Source organism: Molossus molossus, unplaced genomic scaffold (assembly GCF_014108415.1).
Source record: "Molossus molossus isolate mMolMol1 unplaced genomic scaffold, mMolMol1.p scaffold_m16_p_7, whole genome shotgun sequence".
In the NCBI taxonomy this organism is placed as follows: Eukaryota; Metazoa; Chordata; class Mammalia; order Chiroptera; family Molossidae; genus Molossus; species Molossus molossus.
In genome coordinates, this window is record NW_023425401.1 from 96,762,385 (window position 1) to 96,787,029 (window position 24,645).

Below are 24,645 nucleotides of genomic sequence, written 5' to 3' on the forward strand. Positions count from 1 at the left end.
GGCAGGCAACTGGCCGGAACAGTGTCACGCGAAGGACAGCCGAGGGCTCGTCCTTGCCCTGCGTCGTGTCTGCAGCACAGCTGTGCTCACCGGAAGCGGCGTGTTCACATGACCGTGGTCGTAGACTGGCCCGGCCAGCGATGGAGCGGGGTCTGGTGACCAGGTCAGCAGCGGGGCAGGGGCCCAGGCAGAGTGAGCCTCTCTCCCTCTGCTCATAACCCTACTCTGGCTCGCTGGGAAGCCTCAGTCGAGCCCCTCTGCCATCTTCCTCTGATTGCGCTTTGCCCCCTGATGCTCGAGGGTCGTGCGGGCAGCATTTGCTGCGGCTGCAGGAGAGCGATGGGCAGGCCTCAGCCTGCTCGCCCTGGAACCCCGCTGGGCTGCGTGAAGCCTGTGGGGGTGGGTTAGGTGTTTGGAACCTGGGAGTCTTGAGACCAGTTTGGAAGGTGCAGCTGTGAGGAGGTGCTCTGCCCTCCCACCTTCTTCTGCTTTGGAGAAAACCGGGAGGTCAGCTTCCAGGCCTTTGTTGCTGCCTTTTGCATTCTTTTGACTGTTAGAGATGAATATATATACACACACACACACACATACATATGTACATATATACATATACACACACACATATGCATATATATATATATATATATTTTTTTTTTTTTAATCTGTACCTGCTGAGATGACAGGCCACTCCACTCTTCGCCCTCGCCCCAGTCCGCCTCAGCTCGACCTTGAAGAGTCACTCTGCCCTGAAGCGGGATCTGAAGGTCAGCTGTGTACAAGAGCAGATAATTGCAAGAAGCCCCATCTTTCGCTGTAACTTTACATAAGTTAGCACAGCAGTCACACGGGGAGCAGTCATCTGCTCCCCCCTCCAATGCCCCGCCCGCTATCCATGCTAAAGGAGTATTCATAGATTCCTGCCCGTCTGCGTGCAGCAGCACTTGACAGTTGACGCAGGACCGTCACAAACGGGATCTCAGTGGGTCTCCTGATTGTGAGTAAACACGTTTGACTCCCCAAGCTTGGCTCTGGGTGTGAACTGTTTTCTCGTGGCCCAACTCAGAGTTTCCCCAGAATGGTCCGGGGGAGGTAGGACAGGATAGTGTATTATGAAGGCAGAATTCAGTCTGGCTGCTGTTAGCCGGCCAGGTGACCTTAGGATTTAACCTCTGTGAGCCTCCTTTGTGAGGATGAAATCAGGTACACCTGTAAAGCATTTGGCTTATAGTAAGTGTTAAATAAACACTAATTTCCCTTAAGAAAAATGTTAATCAGTGAATCTTTGGCTCAATTATATTTCTATTATTCTGTAATCATACCTGTAGAATTGTTCCCAATTTTAACCTATCAGGGGTTATTTATTAGCTGTTAGACTTTTTTTTTTTTGAAATTAGTACGCAGAGATGAAGGGAGTTCACAGGCACTCTGCAAAGATGGCAGGGGACACAGCCTGTGACAGTGTGCTTCAGGGACAGGCGGTGGGGACGCAGCTGGTGAGGCTGCTTTATGGGCCGCCCGCTGCAGGGTCCATCCTGAAATCCACGGGAGAAGGTTCCGTAGCAAGTGCCCTGATTGTCTGACGGGCAGTCTTGAAACAGCGTTGGCTGTGGACAATCAGGGATCTAGTTCATGAGATTAGCATTTCATAGTAGCTTTATTGAGATCTAATTCACATACCATAAACATTAACCCTTTAAAGTTTGTCATTCATTGTTTTTTTTTTTCCGTATAGTCAGAAAGTTGTGTAGCCTTCATCACTGTTGATGTTAGAGTATTTTTATCACCCCAAAGAGAAACCCCACCTCCCTTAGCAGTCACGCCCCATTCCCCCACCCCCACCGCCACCCACCAATGGTCATTCTGTGTCTGCATTTCTGCATAGATCATGTAAATGGAACACCCAACATGTGGTCCCCTGTGTCTGGCTTCTTTTAGTTAGTGTAACATTTTCAAGGTTCATGTGACCTTAGAGTATGAGACGAAGTTAAATGTATGTATCCAGGGACCCACCCTGTCCCCTGGCCTACTGCCTGCTCTTTTTCATTTGATCTTCCTGTTGTTTTCTGGAGGGAGGGGATAGGAGGAGAAAGCAGTGTTTTTCCGAAGCATAGCACACATGCACACCTCCTTCCTTACGTGCATACTGGAAGCGGTCAGCCTGAACTAAGCGCCTTGATCACCGGCACCCAGATTAAAATATGTACGATATGAGAGTCCCCCCAGAAGCCCCCTTGGGCCCACGTCCTGGTCATTCCCCCGTCCCAGGTATTTCCTGACTCTGTTTCATTATATTTGACTGAGTTGGTTTCCCCGGGGCACCCTCTGGTGGCACATGGTCTCCCAGCCTCCCAGCCTCCCAGCCTCCCGCCTCGGCTTGATTCGGATTCCGAACAGACCTTTCCCCAGCTCTGCAGCCTCGCTCCCATTGGCTCCCGCGGGCCCCAGCGACACCCTGTGTCCTCCCTGTTCCCCCCAAGTGCCCCCTCTTCGCCTGGGTCTCCAGCTATTCTCCCCAGCAGCAGGGCCCCCTCAGCACCGCCTTTAAGGCAAACAGCTCAGGCGATGGAGAAAGCACCCCTCCCTCAGGTACAGCGGCGGACGTGGAAACCCCCATTCCCCTCACCTGCTCGGGGCCGGGGGGATTCACCCCCATCAGAAGGGGTTCCTCTAGTGAAACCCCACGTGTTCCCTTCTCTTCAAAAACAAAAATCTCTTCCAGGATTAAGCTTTCCTTTTTAACTTTTTGGTCTTTCATAATCTTCCATTTTTGTGTGGTCTGGAGCTATAGGTTAGCATTAGCATTTAAATAGAGGCGTCAAAAGCTCAAAGACCTTCCTCTCTTATGTTGCCCTTTCAAATCCAGTATTTCCTTATTTCTAAAAAAAGAATGCAAATGCTGTAGACTTCCCCGACCCAGGCCGACTCAGGCACACAGACTTGGGAGGCAGCAGTGTTGGGCGGTCTCAGTACCAGTCTTTTTGTACGGAAAGGACCAGTTTGAAAGGTTGCTGTTCTGTCCCTCAGTGCCTGACTTTCTCTACTGACCCTCAGCATGTCTTTTCCTTTGGTAACTTTATCCAATTACATCTCATTCTCCTCGACTCCCTCCCCGACTGCAGTCTGATACTGAACTAAGATCTGGTGTGACTTCTTGCGTGTCACACGGACTGCCCAGCGGATCCTGTAGTTGCAGTGGGGAGTCCGAGGGACCAGGCTTCACCCCTCTGTCACACACACTGACCACCTTCTCAGACCCTCCATTCATCTGCCACGCTAAGGTCATCCGCCTCCTGTGTGTGGTTGTCAAGAGATGAAACCAGACAGTGGTGGTGCTCCTGTCTTAGGATGTTACATGCGATCACACCTTCTTCGTGGGCCCTCCCTCCCATTCCAGCAGGGGGGGAGGGGAGGGTGGCGGCACCTCTGGGTGAAAGGTGACCTGCTGCTCGCCTGTTCTCTCCAGCTTCCTGTCCTCGCGGCCTCCGCTCGGGCCCTGCTTCCAGGACAGTGTCGGCCTGACCGACGTGCCGGAGGGCAGCCCCGCGCCGTGTTTTTCTGCTGAGATGTGGGCACCCTGCTCGCTCTTTGAGGTTGATTTGTCCATGTACAAGCTCGGGGCCCCGGCGAGGCCAGGAGCCGGCGGTGATGCGGTCTGACAGCGGACGCTGAGCCCCAGGGCGCTGTGGCGACTCAGTCTGTCCGCCCTCCACCTGCGGGAGGGGTCTCTGTGCAGCACATCTGTCCTCATGTCCACCTTCTCTCTAAAGCCTGCCTTCAGATCCTCCGCATCACCTCAAATTAGTTCCCAAGTGCCGGGTGGAAGCGGCAGCTAGGCCGTCCTCATCCACTGGCAACGGAGAGAAACAATGACAGTGTCGTGAGAGTGAGTTTCTCATGAGACAAAGCACGTACCTTTTGTTCTGAGATTATTTCTTCTCTGCTTGAGTATTAAAACCATTTCTTTTATTAACTGGTGATAATAGATCACGTTCTGTCTTACGGACTAGACAGAGTACAAGGCGGACACTCTAAGTCAGGCTCACCTACATCCCTTCTCCCACCCACCCACGGGGGTCCCCAGGCTCGAGCATGGCAGCCAGGCCCGCCCCGCACTGGTCCTGCCTCGCTAACCTCCGTCCCTCCTCCGCTTGCACTGCAGTGAGAAGTACACCATTGCAGTTCCCCCAAATACCATGTTCCTCCTGCTTCTCCGCTGTCTTTACTGCCAGGTTCTCTCTCTCTTGTGTTTGTCTCGTCATTAATGTCTCCTCCACGGAGCCTTTCCTGACTGCTCCAAGGAGCGGACCCCCTTCCTCTCGGGGGTGCCAGAGTCTCGTTTGTACCTGTATTAAGCTACTGTCACATAACTGATGACATGGCGACTGTCACACCAGGCTGCACCTCCAGAGAGCAAGCACTGTGTTTTACTCACTCTGTATCCACGGTACCTGCCATATACTCCCCGGTGCGTAATTGATGCTTAAATATTTGTTCAGCAAATAAACAAACAGAAAAAGAACTTTGACAGGTACTGTAAGCACTGAGGGGCTGCAGAGAGTCACAAGACATAGTCTTTGTCCTACAGAAGGCTGTGTTCTGGGAGAAGTTAATAAATATATATGATGGTACATCCATACGGTCGAATTCTCTGCAAACATTAAGAACAGGGCAGGTCGATATGTACTGAAATGGAACCATCTCCAAGATATATTGTTAAGGGGGGAAAGCAAAGTGCAGCCGAGCATGTAAACACCATTTCTCTTTAAGTCCTGAGTGTGTACACACATGGTCACACAAACTTGCGCACTGGCACAGGCATACAGCGTACTTGGGAGGACACCCTGGACACCGGCGACGGTGACTGTCTGCAGGAAGGGAGACCGTGGGAGACCCGCAGACAGGAGACAGACCAACACTTTATATGTTATGTGCCAGGCACTGTTCTAAGCACTTTACAGATGTTACTCATTTAATCCTCCTACCAGCCCTGTGAGTAGGTGCTGTCAGTGTCCTCGACTTGTGGGTGCAGAAACTGAGGCCTACACGGTTAAGTAACTTCCAAGTTTGCACAGGTAATAAGTAAATTACCCTTTTTTATTGTATCACCAGGTCAAAGAGATTTGTTTTTAAGAAGCAGTGTTCTGAATGATGCATGGTAAATGGCTGACCCATGCAGTAAGTAACAGAAGGGAGAAGTTGCTCGGAGAGCTTCACAGAGGGTAGAGGATTTCAACCATCCTGCAGATACACAGACCAGAGCCAAAAAGTGCAAGGTGTGTTTGTTCGAGGAACATTGAGTAGCTCAGTTTGGCTTAAATAGAAGGTTGATGCAGGGGCAAGTGGGAGAAAAGGTGGAAGAGGGGCGGATCTTAAAAAGGCCTTGGATGTGCCTGGCTGGTTTGGCTCAGCGGTAGCGCGTCGGCCCATGCACCCATGAGTCTCGGGTTTGATTCAGGTCGAGGGCACATAACCTCGGTTGCGGTTCATCCCTGGCCATGGTTGGGGTCGTGCGGGAGGCAACCAGTCGATGTGTCCCTCTCTTGTCGATGTTTCTCTCTTTCTCCCTTTCTCTCTCTCTCCCTCCTGCTCTATCTGAGGATAAATAGAAAAATAGCCTCAGGTGAGGCATTAAAAAAAAAAGCCTTGGGTGTGCCCAGCCTGTATGGCTCAGTGGATTGAGTGCCTTCCCATGGAGTGTGAGGTCCGGGTTTGATTCCTGGTCAGGGCACATACCTGGGCTGTGGGCTCGATCCCCAGTAGGGGATGTGCTGTAGGCAGCCTATCAATGTTTCTCACATCAATGTTTCTATCTCTCTCTCCCTCTCTCTCTAAAAAAAATCAATAAAAACGTGTGTGTGTGTGTATTTTATACATATTTTAAAGGCCTTGGATGTTAGAGTTTGGACTTACTCTGTTAGCACTAGTGAACACACAAGTTGTTGTTGTCATAGCTGTTGTTGAACTGGAAATTGGTCTGGGAGGAGTTAATGATTGTGAGAGACCACAGTAGGAGGCTATGCTAATAATCCAGTGAGCAGTGAGACTGGACAAAAGAAGTGCATATAAAAGATGTTGTAATGATAGACCTGGTGATCATCAGCAAAAGAGATGGAAGAGGGGAACTCGAAAGTGATACTGACATTTTGAGGTCTTGCAAACTACACTCCTGTTTAGCAAAATTTGGAGGTCAGGGAGGCTACCTGATAAGGGCATCTGTAGAAATGTCTGCAGATCAGAGGAAATGAAGCCTTGATGTGTTCAGAGACCAGGTCTGGAGAGAGGAAGGGAGAGCGTCTCCCGTGCAGGTAAGACCTGAAGCATGGAAGGAGCAGGGCCAGCGCCTGACTGCAGACATGCCTGCAGTGCAGACGGGCGGGAGCCGTAAACAGTCCAAGGAACTGAGGAGCGGACAGAAGCGTCTGAATCGCGGGCCCAAAGAGAGTTGGCTTGAGGATGGAAAGCTGTCGAGGGGAAGAGCACTAAGCAAAGGCCATGGGTTTGTCCACTGCGATGCTTTTTGAGATATAGTTTCAGACCAGATGGAGGCGTTAGAAGGACAGACAGCGAGTGCAAATGATTTTTCCTAGACATTTAACAGTGAAAGGAGAAGAGAAACAGAGAGGGGAGTGGACACAGGATTGCAAGGGTTTGGGTTTGTTGTTGGGCTTTGCTTTGTCTTCAGAATACGAGAGCGATGAGGATGTCTGAAGGCAGACATGAAAGAACCAGGAATGGGAAACAAAACCGAACCCAGCAGGGTCCTGAAGGCATCAGGAGGGATTGGAATCAAAGGCATAGGGTTAATCTTAGAAAGAGAAAGAAAAGAAACCCCTCTTCTGAGTGGAAGGGGAAGGGTTAACCATTGCAGTGGAGAGGCTGTGACACCTGACAGTGGGAAAGGCATGTATGCGTGGCCGGTAAACACAATAAATAGTCAGCTGTTATTTTTACCGTAGCTACACAGCAAGTGTCCTACCACATCACTCGATTTCATCCTCAAACCTAACCTGAAATGTAATATTGTTTACCTCATTGGGTAAGTGAAGACAGCGAAGCCCAGACAGGCCAAGAAATAGCCAAGGATTCATTCTATTTGCACAAAGAAGGAAAGAAAGTTAAGGAGGACTGCAGATCATTAGTCTAGAATGACTCTTCCCTCCATGCCTCCTCCTTTCCATCTGCATCCAGTTACCCCAAAGTCACTCCCCCTCTCCTGCTCACCTGCATCGGATACCCCTTTGCCTTGACACCCCGCAGCCGTGTTGGTCCAGTTCCTCCCCCTCCAGCATCAGAGAAGCAGGCTGCCTTTCACATTGTGCTCTGTCACCCAGACGGACTGTTGGCTCTCCATTCATTCATTCATTCATTCATTCATTCCTTTTGATTGATTCAACACCACTCAGTTCCCTGTTCTCAGGCCAAGCGTCACAAGGAAGGATACAGGATCGGCCCTGCTCTCGCTGAGCCTGTGTTCTCGGACAAGGGCGGGGGGGGGGGGGGGGGCAGATGTTTGTTTATATAATAAACACTGTACAACACTTACTCCATTCCAGCCGCTGTTCTTCATCGTTTGATCCTTGTAACTACCCCATGTTGCTATTTCCTTTCTCAGATGAAGAAAGTAAGGCTCAGAGAGGTCGATAAATAGCCACGATCATACAGATAGTCAGAACCCAGGCCCCTGGCTCCCGAGTCCATGATCTTCACCACTGTCTTATGCTGTGTCTCTAGCTTTACACGTATATTGATAAAATATATATTAAAATATTTTTGGAAATATATATTTTTAGGGGGAGCTGAATGCTAAATACAAAATTAAGTTCCGAAAATGGACAAAGCTCCCTGAGGATGGGACAGGTATCATCTTAGACAGTGGTCAAGGAAAACCTCACTTGTAGATAAGGTGACATTTGAGCAAAAAATCGAATCTCTCTTAATCTTCTCTTTTCCTCCACCCTTCTGTCCCTTTAATCCTGTCAGAAGCTCTTTTCCAATCTCCTTGCAATTGGCTTGTGATCCAGAGCAGCCCCCAACTATGAAGTACAACAAAGACAGATTGTCATCGCCTCCTTGTCCCATACCGGGTCCTTTTTCACTGGGAGTGAGAAAACACTCTGGTTCCATGCCCTTTACCCTCACGCGTGCACCCTCGTGGTCCCATGGCCTTCGCCCCCACACGTGCACCCTCGTGGTCCCGTGCCCTCAGCCCCCACGCGTGCACCCTCGTGGTCCCGTGCCCTCAGCCCCCACACATACACCCTCGTGGTCCCGTGCCCTCAGCCCCCACACATACACCCTCGTGGTCCCGTGCCCTCCGCCCCCACACATACACCCTCATGGTCCCGTGCCCTCAGCCCCCACACATACACCCTCGTGGTCCCGTGCCCTCAGCCCCCACACATACACCCTCGTGGTCCCGTGCCCTCAGCCCCCACACATACACCCTCGTGGTCCCGTGCCCTCAGCCCCCACACATACACCCTCGTGGTCCCGTGCCCTCAGCCCCCACACATACACCCTCGTGGTCCCGTGCCCTCAGCCCCCACACATACACCCTCGTGGTCCCGTGCCCTCAGCCCCCACACGTGCACCCTCGTGGTCCCGTGCCCTCAGCCCCCACGCGTGCACCCTCGTGGTCCCGTGCCCTCAGCCCCCACACATACACCCTCGTGGTCCCGTGCCCTCAGCCCCCACACGTGCACCCTCGTGGTCCCGTGCCCTCAGCCCCCACACGTGCACCCTCGTGGTCCCGTGCCCTCAGCCCCCACACGTGCACCCTCGTGGTCCCGTGCCCTCAGCCCCCACACATACACCCTCGTGGTCCCGTGCCCTCAGCCCCCACACGTGCACCCTCGTGGGCCATTTTACCAGCGCAATTCAAAGGCTTCTCCCAACCATGGACGGTAGGAGGTTGGAATTTCATTCAGACAAATTCACTTGGGTTTTCCCCAGGTGGCTCTCATTTTGTTATTTGCTGCCTCAAATCCTAAATCCTCTGGACTCCTTTGCAGTATTTGTCTTCCTTTGTCGCTGCTCACGGCCCTTCCCATGTAGAAACATTACCTGTGTCCCCACCCCGTGTCTTGCCCATTCATTAAGGTGCTCAGTGAGGTGGGTTATATGCCGGTGTCCTCGGCGCTCACTAGCTGCTTTCCCTCCGAGTTCACGGGTTTCCTGATCGCTGCTGTTTCCCAGCCTGTCTCCTCTGTTGGGTAGCTGTTCAGACTAAATTCGTTTGGCTAGTGATACTTTTTTAGAGGCACTGTATAAAATGCTTCCCTGACGTCCAAACATATATCATCCACAGTGGTCCTTTCCTCTCCCAAGTTCACGGTGCTGCCCAGCGCTGTCCATCACATTGGTCGGAGTGCGGGGTCTGTCATTAAACCCAGCTGGACACTGTACTATCTCCATTAGCTCCGTCTGACTTAGTCTGTTATTCTTCTGATTGACACCCCGAGTCACATGTCCTTGAATCTCAGGTGGCTCAAGTTGTAGCTTTGTTTTATTTGGGTTTTCTCTCTTTCACAAATAACCTTAGTGGTTTAGTAAATATACCGAGTGTTTGTCTGCCATTGGAACCTACTGATTTGCATATGCTCACACTTCTCAAATAATCTGCTGATTTTTTGGTTTCTCTGACAAAACCATTTTCTTTTCTGGTCCTTCAGTCCTAAAAGATAGGGTCTGTTGTCTCAGCAAAGTAGAGAAATCTCTTATAACAATGTAAAGATGTGTACTAGGGTTTCTAACTAGGATTAAAAGATCAGGAGTTGGGATTAGCCTAACTCAGCTAACTAATGGCCGGGTAACACGCTAGCAGTGACCTATGCATTCAGCCTCATCCACACTGGGCTGAACACATTTGTGAGCTAAGCCAGCTGGTCGGGGGCAGAGTCGGTGGCTCAAGGATAGAATAAACTGGCTCCCCCCAGAATCAGGTCGTGGCCGTGACCGCATTGGCGTAATGCTCTAATGGTCAGGCTTCCCGTCAAAGCCAGGCCGTCCACACCCGTCCACACTGACCTTTCTCTCCCAACATCACAGGCAGAGAAAGATCCCCATATTGTAAGTACAGAACCCCACACCGGCACCCCTTTTCTTCTCCATCTCGTCACTGACTGTTGTCACCTGGAGCAGAGACCCTGGGCTCCGTACCTTGTCCAGGGCCCTCCAGCTCTTTGGTGGTAGTGTGGGCGGGCGGGCTGGCCTACTTTACAGGAAAGCATTTGCCTTAGATACCTTTGATCCGGACCTGGATTGGATTTTTTTTAAGTGTAGATAAAAGAAGTTTCTTGCAACAAGGATTGTATCTTTCTGTTCTGTTAGCATTTAAAATGTTATTAGAGCTTCCTAAGCATTAGTAATAATGATACTAGGTTGTCCTTTGAACACATTTTTTGCATTATTTATTGAAAAGTTGATAATACCATTTCAATGTTTTAAATTGATTTTAGAGAGAGGGAGGAAGGAAGAGAGAGAGATACAGCGATGTGAGAGAGAAACATCTATCGGTTGCCTTCTGTACGCTCCCCGACTGGGGATCAAACTCAAAACCCAGGTATATGCCCTGACCGGGAATCGAACCGGCAACCCCTCTGTGAACAGGACAGAGCTCAACCAACTGAGCCACACCAGCCAGGGCAGCAGTTCTATTTCTTTACTTCAAACTGGAAAGCCATCGTGCATCTGAATTATTTTTATTCAGCATATCTCAGCAGTTGTTTCCCAGGTCACTAATCTGAGAAATAAACAGTATAGCAGATAATATCCAATAACGTCCTTGTGCTAATTGGTAGACAACAGGTAGCTTGGAGGCCACCGAAGTGCATAATCCTAGGTCCTTTCATCAACCTACGCTAGTGGATCATTTACGTCTCTAATGGAGAAGACTCTCCAAAGTGATATTTAGCACAGCACAGCTCTTCTTAACCTGGACTCACCTTTTGATAATCAAAAGAACATTTACAGCAGGATGAGACCAACACAATTATGAAAGTAAAATGAAGGACCCAAATAAAAAATCCCAGAACGAGAGGGTAATTCTATTCACTCTTTCATATTTCATTATTTGATAACATCAGAAGATGGATCTGTCAGAATTGCTTCGGCGAGTGCAAACAGAAATGTGCACAATCAATATTTATTAAAACCTTCAAACTGAAAGAAGGCGTTGAGCAGACTTCTTAATAGACTGAATAATTATTCACACAATTGGGATTTGACCAAAGGCAGTGCCCAGACCAAAAAGATACAGTTTTAATTGTACTGAATTTAAAATGCAGATCTTCCTTCAGCCCTCTGGTAGAAAACTTAATTTTTAAAAGCACCTGATGTAGCAGAGAGTGGCCGATGGATCCTCACGCCGTGGAGGGAGGACATTTCAGCCACCGAGCTTCATGCATTTAGAACGTGTTCCCAGGGTGGGGAGCAAAGTTTGCAGCTAAGGGAACAAAGATTTTTTTCCCTTTCAGTGGTGGTTACTAAGCTTGGCAGAGGTCATCATCTGAGAAGGGATGGGCCTCAGAGGAATTCCTTGGTGTCGAGTGGTTGTGTTTCGTTTTTTCTTAAAGAGAAATACGGCACGGCCGTTGCTCTCAAGAACATCCGCGTGTTCCTGACCGGGGGAGCACAGCCGACTTACCTGTTAACGTCTTCCCAGGGAGACCCCGCAGACCTGCTGAAGCATGGGGACTCTCAGACCTGGGCCAGTAGGTAGCTGCCACTCAAGCACAGTGCCGCTGACGAGGGGTCACTTTACAGGAAGAAAAGAGGGTCAGCAGCCCATCTTGGAAGCCCTGTGACAGACTCCCAGGCGCTCCACCTCGGAGACTGCCACCAGCTGTGGCATCTCTGCGCTGGTTTCTGAAGACCCCGGTTTATTCTTCCGAAGCATCCGGTCGCAACAAAAACACCTGCCCAATATCAACCCTAAATCTAACTGTGCCCCTAACTCTCAGAGTCCTTTAGCGGTTCTCTACCTTCATCTTCTCATCCTCAACATGAAAATGACTTCAACTGTTTCAGATCAGAATTTTCAGTCGTGTCTGTCATAAACTCCCGGCGGCTCTTTGAAGGGAAGACAAATGAGAGCAATTTTATTATCTTTTTAAATAAACGAGTTTATTCTTCTGACTCAGGATTTCCAGCCGGTCTAGTCCTGGTCTGGAAAGCACAGAGAGCGTGTTCCAAATGCTTTTAAATCCGTCACCACTGCATCTTGAGTCATGGCTTGGGGGACATTAGCATCCGCTAATTCTGGTGGAAGCCCTTGACTTTAAAGGGCCAGGCAGAGGATGCTATAAAGGTTTTAAAATCCCCAAATGCCAGTGCCTACACAGCATCTGCTCTAAGCTCTGGGTTCCATATGGGGAGCAGAGGGCCAAAGAACTGAGCACGTTTGCCCAAGGTCACACAGCTGGTCAGGGGAAAGAAAGACTTAGCTGGAGTCTGAGAGCAGTTGATCCCTGGAGTACTTCTTTACTTCTCTAAGTCTCTGCTCTAACTACCTCTCAATTATTTATGGGGTGATTATCTAGTTTGTAGATTATTCAGTTCCTTTCCTTTCTCTTTCCACTTCCCTGCCTGTAATCACATGTCCCACCGAGTGGGCAAGAACACACGAGTTGAATGCTTTATCGGATGCTTTAGTGGTCCAACTACTATTGGGTTTTTATTTCAGTGCTCACAATGCTACAACCATAGGCTAAAAGGCATATGGGGAGCCACCGTTAATGCTACACTCTATTCAGGTCGATTTTCCTTCCTTTGAAGCATCCATTTAAGAAGCCAGCTTGTTGCTGTTAATACTGTCTGTCTCAGGAAGGACCAGAAGAGAACGTCTTTACAGTGGGATTACTCAATTATCCCCCTTCCTTGAGGAAGGAAGGAATCGGAAAGGCAGCCAGCTTTTGGAAAGAAAAGTCACCTTGTCCATTACTAGCTTGGAGGGGCCGCAGGGGAGAGGTAAAGGGAGGTGATGAATGAATGAAAAAGCCAGAGGCTTTCCCGGAACTCCCCAACACTGAACTTACAACGGGACACTGGTTTAGAGCACTGGATTCCCAGAGCAAACCCACCGTTACTCAGCTACAACTGCAAAGTGCACAGTGAATTTTGAATCGCTACAATACCAGCTTGTTGCATTACAATGGCAGCCAGAGAGTTGAGTCAATATGTGGATTTTATTAAAATTCTATTTCCCGAATCATACTAAAAATGAATTAGCTATGCAAGTGTTCTTTGAAATTAGTGCTTTTGCTTTTAACAGTTGCAGATATTTCTGTATTCTGGTGGCACTGGAGTCCAGGGTCAAAGTCCTTCATTTTGAGGCCTTAGACCAGCGGTTCTCAACCTGTGGGTCGCGAGCCCTTTGGGGGTCAAACGACCTTTCCACAGGGGTCGCCTAAGACATAACAGTAGCAAAATTACAGAAGCAGCAATGAAAATAATTTTATGGTTGGGGGTCACCACAACACGAGGAACTGTGTTAAAGGGTCGCAGCGTCAGGGAGGTTGAGAACCACTGCCTAAGACAAACCACGGGTGTTCTCTGAAGTTCCGTTCGCTCATCTGTAACTCATGGCTGCAGGACCTCCCTCGAAGGGCCGGTTGTGCGAAAGCCTCGAAACGTTAGATGGTATTATTCATACTCACGTGTGCCCGAAGGGTGACAGGAACCGCAAGAGGAGAATCACCTCCCGCAGGACGTCCCACCATCGGGGACATGGAACTCTGCCTTCCAGAACAGGACATTTGGGCCAGGTCTAGCAATTGGCCCTTCACTGTTATGGGCTGTGGAGAGACCTGCTCCACAAGTCATGGGCCAGAAAGGGTCTAGATCGAGTGCGTGTCCACCTGTCCCATCCCGGCAGCCACCCGAGTGCTGCCACCATGAAGTGGTGCCTTGGAAGCCACGCTGCTGTTGTAACGGTGAGCGTGATGCTCTCGATGGTGAGCGTGATGCTCTCGATGGTGAGCGTGATGCTCTCGATGGCGAGGGGGACGCGCTCGACGGCGAGGGGGACGCGCTCGACGGCGAGGGGGACGCTCTCGACGGCGAGGGGGACGCGCTCGACGGCGAGGGGGACGCGCTCGACGGCGAGGGGGACGCTCTCGATGGTGAGGGGGACGCTCTCATTTCCCGAGGCCTCCGCAGTGCTGATCAGTTACTCGTCCCACCTGCGTTACATGATTTCATTTCAGTGTGTCGGTGTCTGTCGCCGACGACGCTCACTCTGATTGTACAGTTTGGGGCTTTTCCCGGGTTTCTCCCGAGGGCACCTCGTGGCGCCCTTTCTCCACCTGCGAGTGCGGCTGCTGCCGTGCTGATTCAGTACGGTCTGTGACTGGGTACTCTTCTGAAAGATGAATGAATTTCCTTCTGTCCTTAAATATTTATGTTTCTTTATGATCTAATATATCATCGTGGTATGGGGACCCCCCCACCCGCAACTATGGAAAATACACTATCAGTTACCTGTCAATTTTGTTTAATGACTCAGCTTTGCGATTCTGGGGCGCTGTTCATCCGAGGCTCCTGAGGACCCTTTTAGTCTCCCAGTCCCCTTCAGAGCGTCATTGTGGGGTTTATAAAGGTCTTCATTGCACAGAGGATATTGCGACATTAAGGACTTAAGTGGCACGTCCTTTATCACTTACCACACTGGAGGACAGCGGTCTAGAAATCCGGGCATCTTTCTCTTGCCGTGTGCTCCCAGCGTAGAACAACAGGCTCTGTAGAAAGCCAGCCGTTTACCCCTGGAAACACCATCCGATTTTTTCAAGGGAAGTTCAATTTAATCTGGTCTGATGGGCTCAGTGTTACTTCTTAAGATAAATGATGAAAATATCAGCGTCATAATACAAAGAAACCCAGTTCTTTTGGTTTCATCTGATTGAAAAGTATTACAGCCCACTTATTGCTCCTGTCTCCTTCCCTGATGCTGTCAGGTCCCCGGCTCACGGAGATGGGGATGGTTCTGTCTTTCCCACACCGGGCAGACCCTGGCCCGGAGCCCTGGCCGGTTTGGGAGCTGGGAGTGAGCGTGTGTGGGGACGGGCCCTGGGAGCCTGTGCTCTTCACGCGCTGCCCGGCTCTCCCGTCTGGGCGCCTGCGGTGGGACTAGCCGGCTCGCCCCCAGCTTCGGAAGGAACGCGACCCCCACCCAGTCTCTCTCGCTCCGTCTGGCAGATCGCGCTTTGAACGTGTCTTCTTGAGCAGTTTGAAAACGTGTGCTTAGTCCTGTAGGTGGACGGTCTCAGGCTCACCTGTGCACCGAGGGAGACAAGCAGATGAGGCAGGGCCTCATCCATGAGAACGGGGAGGGAGCGTGGTGGCCGGAGCACACGGGGAGCCGTGGGGGAAATACAGCGCCTCTTCTACAGCACCGGGTTTTCATTTGTTTATTTATTTTTATTGATTTTATAGAGAGAGGAAGGAAGAGGGAGGGAGAGATAGAAACATCGATGAGAGAGAACATCGATTGGCCGCCTCCTGCATGCCCCCACTGGGGATCGGGCCCACAACCTGGGCATGTGCCCTGACCGGGAATCAAACTGGCCACCTCTTGGTGCCTGGGTGGATGATCAACCACTGAGCCACACCGGCCGGGCAGTACTAGGTTTTTGTTTTTGTTTTTTAATCCCATTTAAAATTTATTTTGGAATTATGCATTTTTGCAGATCTTCTCAATTGTGGTTTTATAGTCAATTGTCTTTGATTTTGTTGTTGGCCTAAAAAAGAATGCAACGTTAGGTAAAGAACATGACTGGTAAATATGTCCATATCCTCAGAGCACAGGAGCGAGAGGATACTAAGAACATGCTGGTTAGTGACATGCCAACTGTTATTGCAAAGTCAAAGGTAGACAAAATGATCATACAAACAAAATTAGCAATAATATTATTCATAGTAATAGAGTATTTTTTTTACTTAATTTTATTTTTGTTGCAGATGTTTCTCCTTTTTTACCCCATTGACACCCTCTTCCCCATCCCCCCCGCCCCCTGCCCCGTCCCCGGCTTTGTTGTCCATGTCCATTGGCTACGCATACATGCATATAAGTTCTGTGGTTTATCTCTTCCCACCCCCCACCACCCCCTCTTCTGAGGGTTATCAGTCTGTACTCTACTTCCATGTTTCTGGGTCTACCTTATTCCTCAGACTGGTAATAGAGTATGTTGAAAACTGATAAATCTACATGTAATTTCTCCATATGTTTTATTTGTTTTTATTCTTTTTTTTAAATAAATTTATTTATTTTTGTTACAAATGTTTCTCCTTTTCCCCCCACTGATTCCCCCCTCCTCCTCCCTCCCCACCCTGTCCCCACCTTTGTTGTCCATGTCCGTTGTTCATACACACATGCATATAAGTTCTGTGGTTTATCTCTCCTCTCCTACCCCCTCTTCAGGGGATTGTCAGTCTGTACCCCACCTCCACGTCTCTGGGACTACCCCGTTCCTCAGACTGTTATGTTCATTACATTCTACAAATAAGTGAGATCATGTGGTATTTGTCTGTCTCTGCTTGGCTTATTTCACTTAGGATAATACTTTCCAGGTCCCTCCATGTCGTCTCAAAGGATAAGAGCTCTTTCTTTCTTACAGCTGCATAGTACTCCATTGTGTATATGTACCACAGCTTTTTTATCCATTCGTCTACTGATGGACACTTGGGCTGTTTCCAGATCTTAGCTATTGTAAATAGTGCTGCTACGAACATGGGGGTACATATATTCTCTCTGATTGGTGTTTCAGGCTTCTTAGGGTATATTCCTAGAAGTGGGATCACTGGGTCAAATGGAAGTTCAATTTTTAATTTTTTGAGGTAACACCATAGTGTTTTCCGTAGTGGCTGCACCAGTCTGCATCCCCACCAGCAAGTACTGGGTTTTTAAAAAAATTACTTTTTAAGCTACAACTGATGTGTTATGGAGTAGGAGCAGTTCACATGGATTTTATGCCTGACATGAAGCTTCAGGAAACTTCCTGACTACAGCTGGTGCTGGTCCCAGACCTCCGGAGGTTCGAGTTCACGCGTCTCTTCTCCTGGCACTGCCTCTGTGTGCGTCCAAGGGTACCCGAGCAGTGGCTCCTCCACGCGCTTCCCGAGGTTACACTGAACCCCATTTGAGACCACTACAGAAATCAGCCCCAAGAGGACCCTGTACAAGGAGTTGCTGCCAGGAGTCACCCCGAAACTTGCCATCCGGGACGAGCACTTTCCAGTCCTGCCACTATTTAGGAATATTCACAAAAGAGAATTATTTCTCCTATTAAAAAAAGAAAAGAATATGTTCATTAGAAAAGGAAGTTGGCAGAACAGGAAAAGGAAGTCGCTGTGTGCAGACGTCAGTGCTCTTACTTCCCACAGTCCCATTGCAGAACAGTTTATAAAATGCCCTTGAAGTTATGGAGCCCGGAATGCCCTCCGTCCCGCAAGGATGCTTGGTTCTCCCACAGGGCATGTTTCTCCTCGGGAAGTTCCTGGTGAGAAACTCAGCCACGGCCCGAGCCCAGCAGGAAGGATTTCTGAGCAAGTGGTCCCGATACACCCACACGATCCCATCACCCCGAGCTGCCCTGGGCCCGCTGCCTTGCTGTCCCATCAACCCGGCCAGACGGCCCCTTCCCAGGCCACTCCGTGGACCGCTGTCTCATGGGTCTTCCCGAAGATCCCTTGGTGTGGCTCCTCTGCTCTCAACAGAGCCTTGGGCCTGGGGAGGGGCCTCCACTGACTGAGGCAGCCTGCTGTCGAGCGCGCTGCCTTTTCACTCCAACTGCCTTGTCCCGCAACTCCTGCACCTCCCGGTGCTCGGCTACACTTCAGGCAGTCAGGTTCTCTTCTCTGCCTTTGCCCCTTCCCTTCTCTTCTCCCTTAATCTGGGATTTCCCCCCGGAAACCCTGCCTGACACTGTCCTACCCCTTGCGGCGTCTTCCTTGACCCGCCACCTTGATTTCCTTCCTCTGCCGCACATCCACAGCGTCAGTACCTCCGTGGCACGCGGGGCATCTTCGGACTGTGTCCGTGAAGAGCGAGCACTGGCCCGAGGGTCGGAAACCTGGGCTCACATCCTGGCGCAGCCAGTCCCTGTGTTTGTGACACCGGCAAGTCCTCTCACCTCTCTGTGCTCTCTGTTTCCTGACCTGAGCGGGGACCAGTAGCTCGCTAGGCACATGGGCATTGGCTTGTCAGCAGGAATGCGTGATCGTTTCTCTGCCTTCCGTACCTCTCCTTACTGACCGCGCCGCTGAGGAAAGAGCCCTCGTCTTGCTCATCGCTGCGCAGTGCTGTTACATTGTGACATTGCTACCAGCACATTGTTATTATATTTCTAATTAATCGTTACTGTTTATGGAGCATGGATCATTGTGTTGGGCACCATTCTAAGTGCTTTCTATGGATTAATTAATGTTTGCAATAACCCTCAAGGTAGGTGCTGTTATTCTCCCACTGTATGCGGGAGAGACCATGCATCTCACAGAGCCTGCACGGAACGAGTGAATGAATGAGGAATGAATGAGACAACAATGATTGGTAGTGCTGCCTGATGATTGTCTTCCCCCTCTTGGTTTTATACCCTACTTCTCTTTCTTTGGAGGTAAATGCAATATTAGGAGAACATGCCTGGCCCGTTTGGTTCAGTGGTTAGAACATCCACCCATGAACCAAAGGGTCTCAGGTTCAATTCTTGGTCAAGGGGATATACCTGGGTTGCAGGTTTGATCCCCAGCCCCGGTTGGGGTTGTGAGAGAAGCAACCAATCAATATGTCTCTCTCACATCGATGTTTCTCTCCCTCCCCTCCCCCCGTCCAATCCCCCTCCGTCCCTCCTCCCCTTCCATTCTATATAAAAATCAATGGGAAAATGTCCTTGGGTGAGGATTAACAAACAAACAAAAATTAGGGGAAAGTTTTGATTAAACTCTGAACGATGTGAGTCTCCCCGGGTCTTCTCTTATTGTCATGAGGAGTGAGTGCCAAGAGGGCAGAGATGGGGTCTGTCTTGTCCTCCATTGTACTCGTAGGGCCTGGGGCCGAGTGATCAGTGAATGGTGAAAGAAATAACTTACGAACAGCATGTCTATGACTGTCTCCCCTCAGGCAGTATTACGAGATGTTGTACAACACGGCTGACGAGCTCCTGAACCTGGTGGTGGACCAGGGCGTGAAGTACACGGAGCTGGAGTACATCCACGCCCTGACCTTGCTGCACCGCAGTCAGACGGGGGTGGGCGACCAGACCACCCAGAACATGCGGCTGCAGCGGCTCAAGGAGATCATCTGCGAGCAGGCGGCCATCAAGCAGGCCACCAAGGACAAGAAGATAACAACAGTCTGACGGGGCCCTGCGCGGGGTGGCGTGGGGAATGGTTGCTTCTGTTCACTTCGCCATCTTTCTCGCTTTCTTTGGGGTGTCATTTGGTATACTCTGAGCTGACTTCGTTTTTTTAAGCTGATACTATAGTGGAGAGAAGGTGTGAGGATGTTTTTCTGTTTAGCTTTGGCTTTTTATATAAACTCTACAGGCAGTTTTCAGTACAGAATGCTTTGATTTAACAGCTACTTTTTAACGCAGTCGATTCCAAGGGGACTCGGGTGGCACGGGGAGGAAGGCTGGGGAACTGGACCCTGAAAAAGAGGGATGACGAATGATGAGTGCCCGGCCGTCTTCGGAAAGCCGGCTGCTGCCTGTGCACCTAAAACTGCTTCCTAGGTCCTCCAGGAGCGGGAGGTGTTCGCCGTGTGACCCTGTCGCTTCACAGCTCAGTGGAGTGGGCGCATGTGCACTGCTCCTGCCAAGATCCAACCGGCGGCTTCTCGGCCGGGTCGTCAGCAGACGTCCCTGACCAGAGCGGGACCTCTGCGGGCTGGGAGGAAAGTCCTTTAATGTCCATCCCTGGTCTGTTCCATTTTTGGTTTTGTTTCGGCTCTTTCAAAACCAAGAGCCATCAAATTAATGACCCAAATGGCAGAATGGAAGGTGATTCCTCTGTCTTCTTGATTTTCCCCCTGTACTTTCCAAGAGAAAAGAATGGCGAGAGGACCCCCATCTCGCTGGGAACAGGGCGTGTGAATGATTCTTAGCTGCTGTTCTCGCCCTGGGAAGTAGCCCAGGTCTGCTCAGCTAAGGGAGATGGAGCGGCCCTCCTCCTCTGCCGTGTGCCCCCGAGCTCTCTGCCGTGTGCCCGCCAGCCGGTCCGCCTCAGGTGCTCTCAGGTGGTGGTACGTGCTCTCTGCTCCGGCACACGGCCTCGCCGCCGGCCCCCGAGCCCTCTGCTCCGGCACACGGCCTCACCGCTGGCCCCCGAGCTCTCTGCTCCTGGCACACGGCCTCGCCACTGGCCCCCGAGCCCTCTGCTCCTGGCACACGGCCTCACCGCCGGCCCCCGAGCCCTCTGCTCCGGCACACGGCCTCGCCGCCGGCCCCCGAGCCCTCTGCTCCCGGCACACGGCCTCGCCGCCGGCCCCCGAGCTCTCTGCTCCCGGCACACGGCCTCGCCGCCGGCCCCCGAGCCCTCTGCTCCCGGCACACGGCCTCGCCACCGGCCCCCGAGCCCTCTGCTCCTGGCACACGGCCTCACCGCCGGCCCCCGAGCTCTCTGCTCCAGCACACGGCCTTGCCGCTGGTCCCGGGGCACACGGCCTCGCCACCGGCCCCCGAGCCCTCTGCTCCTGGCACACGGCCTCACCGCCGGCCCCCGAGCTCTCTGCTCCAGCACACGGCCTTGCCGCTGGTCCCGGGGCACACGGCCTCGCCACCGGCCCCCGAGCCCTCTGCTCCTGGCACACGGCCTTGCCGCTGGTCCCCGGGCACACGGCCTCGCCGCCGGCCCCCGAGCTCTCTGCTCCGGCACACGGCCTCGCCGCCGGCCCCACGTCCCCAAGTGCTCTTGGTTCCCATGGTCGACATGTCACCGGAGAAAGCAGTGCACTGACTGCGACGCACCTTGGACACACAGAGCGGAGAGCAGAGGGACTTTGACTGCAGTGGTCATTCCTCACGCCTCAGGGTCCAGAATTTCACACCTGTGTGTACAGCTTTGGTCTTGGTGGGAAAAAGGACAATTAAAAAGTGCTTGAGAAGCTTAAATGTTGAGTGTTGTCTTTGTCTTCGTTCAGCAAACATCCCGAGGCCATCTGTGTGGCAGACGCTGGGCGGCTGGGCAGCTGCCGGACCCCCAGGACTCTGTGTCTTTCATTGGACAGAGTGTGAGCCCCGGCCTGAGCTCCCACAGCCCAACCCCAGAGAGAGCCAGTCAGCCAGAAACTGCGGGCCCTCCCCCTGCTCAGTGACCTGGTCACAGGCACCCACCCCTCCCCGGACCTCCTGGTCTGGGTGTTTTCTCAGCCTGACAGTCAAAAAAAACCTTGAAATACAGCCAAGTGGAATTGGCAAGAAACCCTGATCATTCTCACTGTCGAGTCCTATCCGTGAATGTCTCTGCACTGATGCACTCAGGGAGAACCGCCCGTCACAGCTCAGGGGATGGGGTTCATGCAGGGACAGGCAAGGGACAGCCCCTTGTCACAGGGGCGTGGCCTTCGGCCCGAGGCAGAGACGTACAACTTCCCCTCGGACACTGTCCTCCCCGAGGCTCTGTTCTTCCTCAGCCTGGACACCTCACAGGGTGGAGGCCTGAAATCTGCCCAGCTTTGCCCTCTGGCAGCTCGGGACAGTGTGTCTCACTGTCCCTGTACCCTCCCTGCCAGCCCAGCACCCAGAAGTTCAGTCTTGACTGTTGATGGAAAAAAAGGATTTCCGCCTCCCAGGCCCTGAATGGGCCAAGGCCCTTGCCTGTAGGTTTCCTGCTCCGAGGCGGAGCTGTAGCCACCGCCCCAGGACCGGGTCACACACGCCGGCAAGGAGCAGAGGGTCACGGACTCCGGCAAGCCATACTCCCTCCGGGGCAGATCTGAGAAGACCAGCCGATGGCTGTCCTGGCAGGAGACAAAGTCAAGGAGCATCCTGAGCAGCACAGTGTTGCTAGAGGAGCCAGGTGTGCAGGGCACACTCCCGGGGGCAGTGGTGTTGATGTGGAGGGATGTCAAACAAATGGCGTGTTTGGAGAGGAGGGTGACGAGGTACCAAGAACGGGAAAGCAAAGAATGACCGGGCCCAGCAAAGGTCCTTCTGCGTCTGTCCTAAGGAGACACCGTGGTTATGCCAAGGAGGTGATTACTAAGTGCACGGCCAGATGTGAAATGCAGGGGGGTCTCTTTCCGAAATGGGGGTTGCAGCGAGGTGTACCTAGCTAGGAGGGGTGGTCCTCATGGCTGGGGCAGAGGTGTAGGCAGAGGCCTGCACAGTTCACACCCGGAAACAACTGATCCTGTTCCAGCGCCCGGGGTGTAGAGAGCACGGACTATCCAGAACGTCATGGGATGTTCCAACGGGGCCGGGGTGCAGAGAGCGCGGATTATCCAGAACGTCATGGGATGTTCCAGCGGGGCAGGGTGTAGAGCGCGCGGATTATCCAGAACGTCATGGGATGTTCCAACGGGGCCGGGGTGTAGAGAGTGCGGATTATCCAGAACATCATGGGATGTCCCAACGGGGCCGGGGTGTAGAGAGAGCGGATTATCCAGAACGTCATGGGATGTCCCAACGGGGCTGGGGTGTAGAGGAGAGCGGATTATCCAGAACGTCATGGGATTTCCAACGGGGCCCGGGGTGTAGAGAGAGCGGACTACCCAGAACGTCATGGGATTCCCAACGTGGCTGGGGTTAGAGAGAGCGATATCGGGAACGTCATGGGATGTCCCAACGGGGCCGGGGTGTAGAGAGAGCGGATTATCCAGAACATCATGGGATGTTCCAACGGGGCCGGGGTGTAGAGAGAGCGGATTATCCAGAACGTCATGGGATGTCCCAACGGGGCCGGGGTGTAGAGAGAGCGGATTATCCAGAACGTCATGGGATGTCCCAACGGGGCCGGGGTGTAGAGAGAGCGGATTATCCAGAACGTCATGGGATGTTCCAACGGGGCCGGGTGTAGAGCGCGCGGATTATCCAGAACGTCATGGGATGTCCCAACGGGGCCGGGGGTGTAGAAGAGGCGGATTATCCAGAACGTCATGGGATGTCCCAACGGGGCCGGGGTGTAGAGAGAGCGGATTATCCAGAACGTCATGGGATGTTCCAACGGGGCCGGGGTGTAGAGAGCGGATTATCCAGAACGTCATGGGATGTTCCAACGGGGCCGGGGTGTAGAGAGCGGATTATCCAGAACGTCATGGGATGTCCCAACGGGGCCGGGGTGCAGAGAGAGCGGATTATCCAGACGTCATGGGATGTTCCCAAACGGGGCCGGGGTGTAGAGAGAGCGGATTATCCCAGAACATCATGGGATGTTCCAACGGGTGTCCGGGTGTAGAGAGAGCGGGATTAGCGAGAACGTCATGGGATGTTCCACGGGGCCGGGGTGTAGAGAGAGCGGATTATCCGAGAAAGTCATGGGATGTTCCAACGGGGCCGTGGTGTAGAGAGAGCGGATTATCCAGAACGTCATGGGATGTCCCAACGGGGCCGGGGTGTAGAGAGAGCGGATTATCCAGAACGTCATGGGATGTTCCAACGGGGCCGGGGTGTAGAGAGAGCGGATTATCGAGAACGTCATGGGATGTTCCAACGGGGGCCGGGGTGTAGAGGAGCGGATTATCCAGAAACGTCATGGGATGTTCCAACGGGGCCGTGTGTAGAAGAGCCGGATTATCCGAACGTCATGGATGTCCAAGGGGCCGGGGTGATAGAGAGCGGATTATCCAGAACGTCATGGGGATGTTCCAACGGGGCCGGGTGTAGAGAGAGCGGATTATCCAGAACATCATGGGATGTTCCACGGGGCCGGGGGGGTAAGAGAGCGGATTATCAAACGTCATGGGATGGTCCAACGGGACCGGGTGTAGAGAGAGCGGATTATCCAGAACGTCATGGGTGTTCCAACGGGGCCGGGGTGTAGAGAGAGCGGATTATCCAGAACGTCATGGGATGTTCCAACGGGGCCGGGGTGTAGAGAGAGCGGATTATCCAGAACGTCATGGGATGTTCCAACGGGGCCGGGGTGTAGAGAGAGCGGATTATCGGGAACGTCATGGGATGTTCCAACGGGGCCGGGGTGTAGAGAGAGCGGATTATCCAGAACGTCATGGGATGTTCCAATGGGGCCGTGGTGTAGAGAGAGCGGATTATCCAGAACGTCATGGGATGTTCCAACGGGGCCGGGTGTAGAGAGAGCGGATTATCCAGAACGTCATGGGATGTTCCAACGGGGCCGGGGTGTAGAGAGAGCGGATTATCCAGAACGTCATGGGATGTTCCAACGGGGCCGGGGTGTAGAGAGAGCGGATTATCCAGAACGTCATGGGATGTTCCAGCGGGGCCGGGTGTAGAGCGCGCGGATTATCCAGAACGTCATGGGATGTTCCAACGGGGCCGGGGTGTAGAGAGCGGATTATCCAGAACGTCATGGGATGTCCCAACGGGGCCGGGGTGTAGAGAGAGCGGATTATCCAGAACGTCATGGGATGTTCCAACGGGGCCGGGTGTAGAGAGAGCAGATTATCCAGAACGTCATGGGATGTTCCAACGGGGTCCGGGTGTAGAGAGAGCGGATTATCCAGAACGTCATGGGATGTCC

The 24,645-nt window shown here is 52.2% G+C and overlaps 1 protein-coding gene across 1 annotated transcript in view; it reads left to right on the plus strand.

Annotated features, from left to right (window-relative positions):
- The window catches only part of EXOC4 (exocyst complex component 4), a 761,664-nt gene extending 741,406 nt beyond the window's left edge, over positions 1-20,258 (plus strand). The window contains exon 18 of the mRNA XM_036247077.1: positions 19,109-20,258. Within this exon, the coding sequence (XP_036102970.1) occupies positions 19,109-19,346 (238 nt within the window). The 3' untranslated portion in view covers positions 19,347-20,258. The remainder of the gene's footprint in view (positions 1-19,108) is intronic.
- Positions 20,259-24,645: the final 4,387 nt, after the last annotated feature.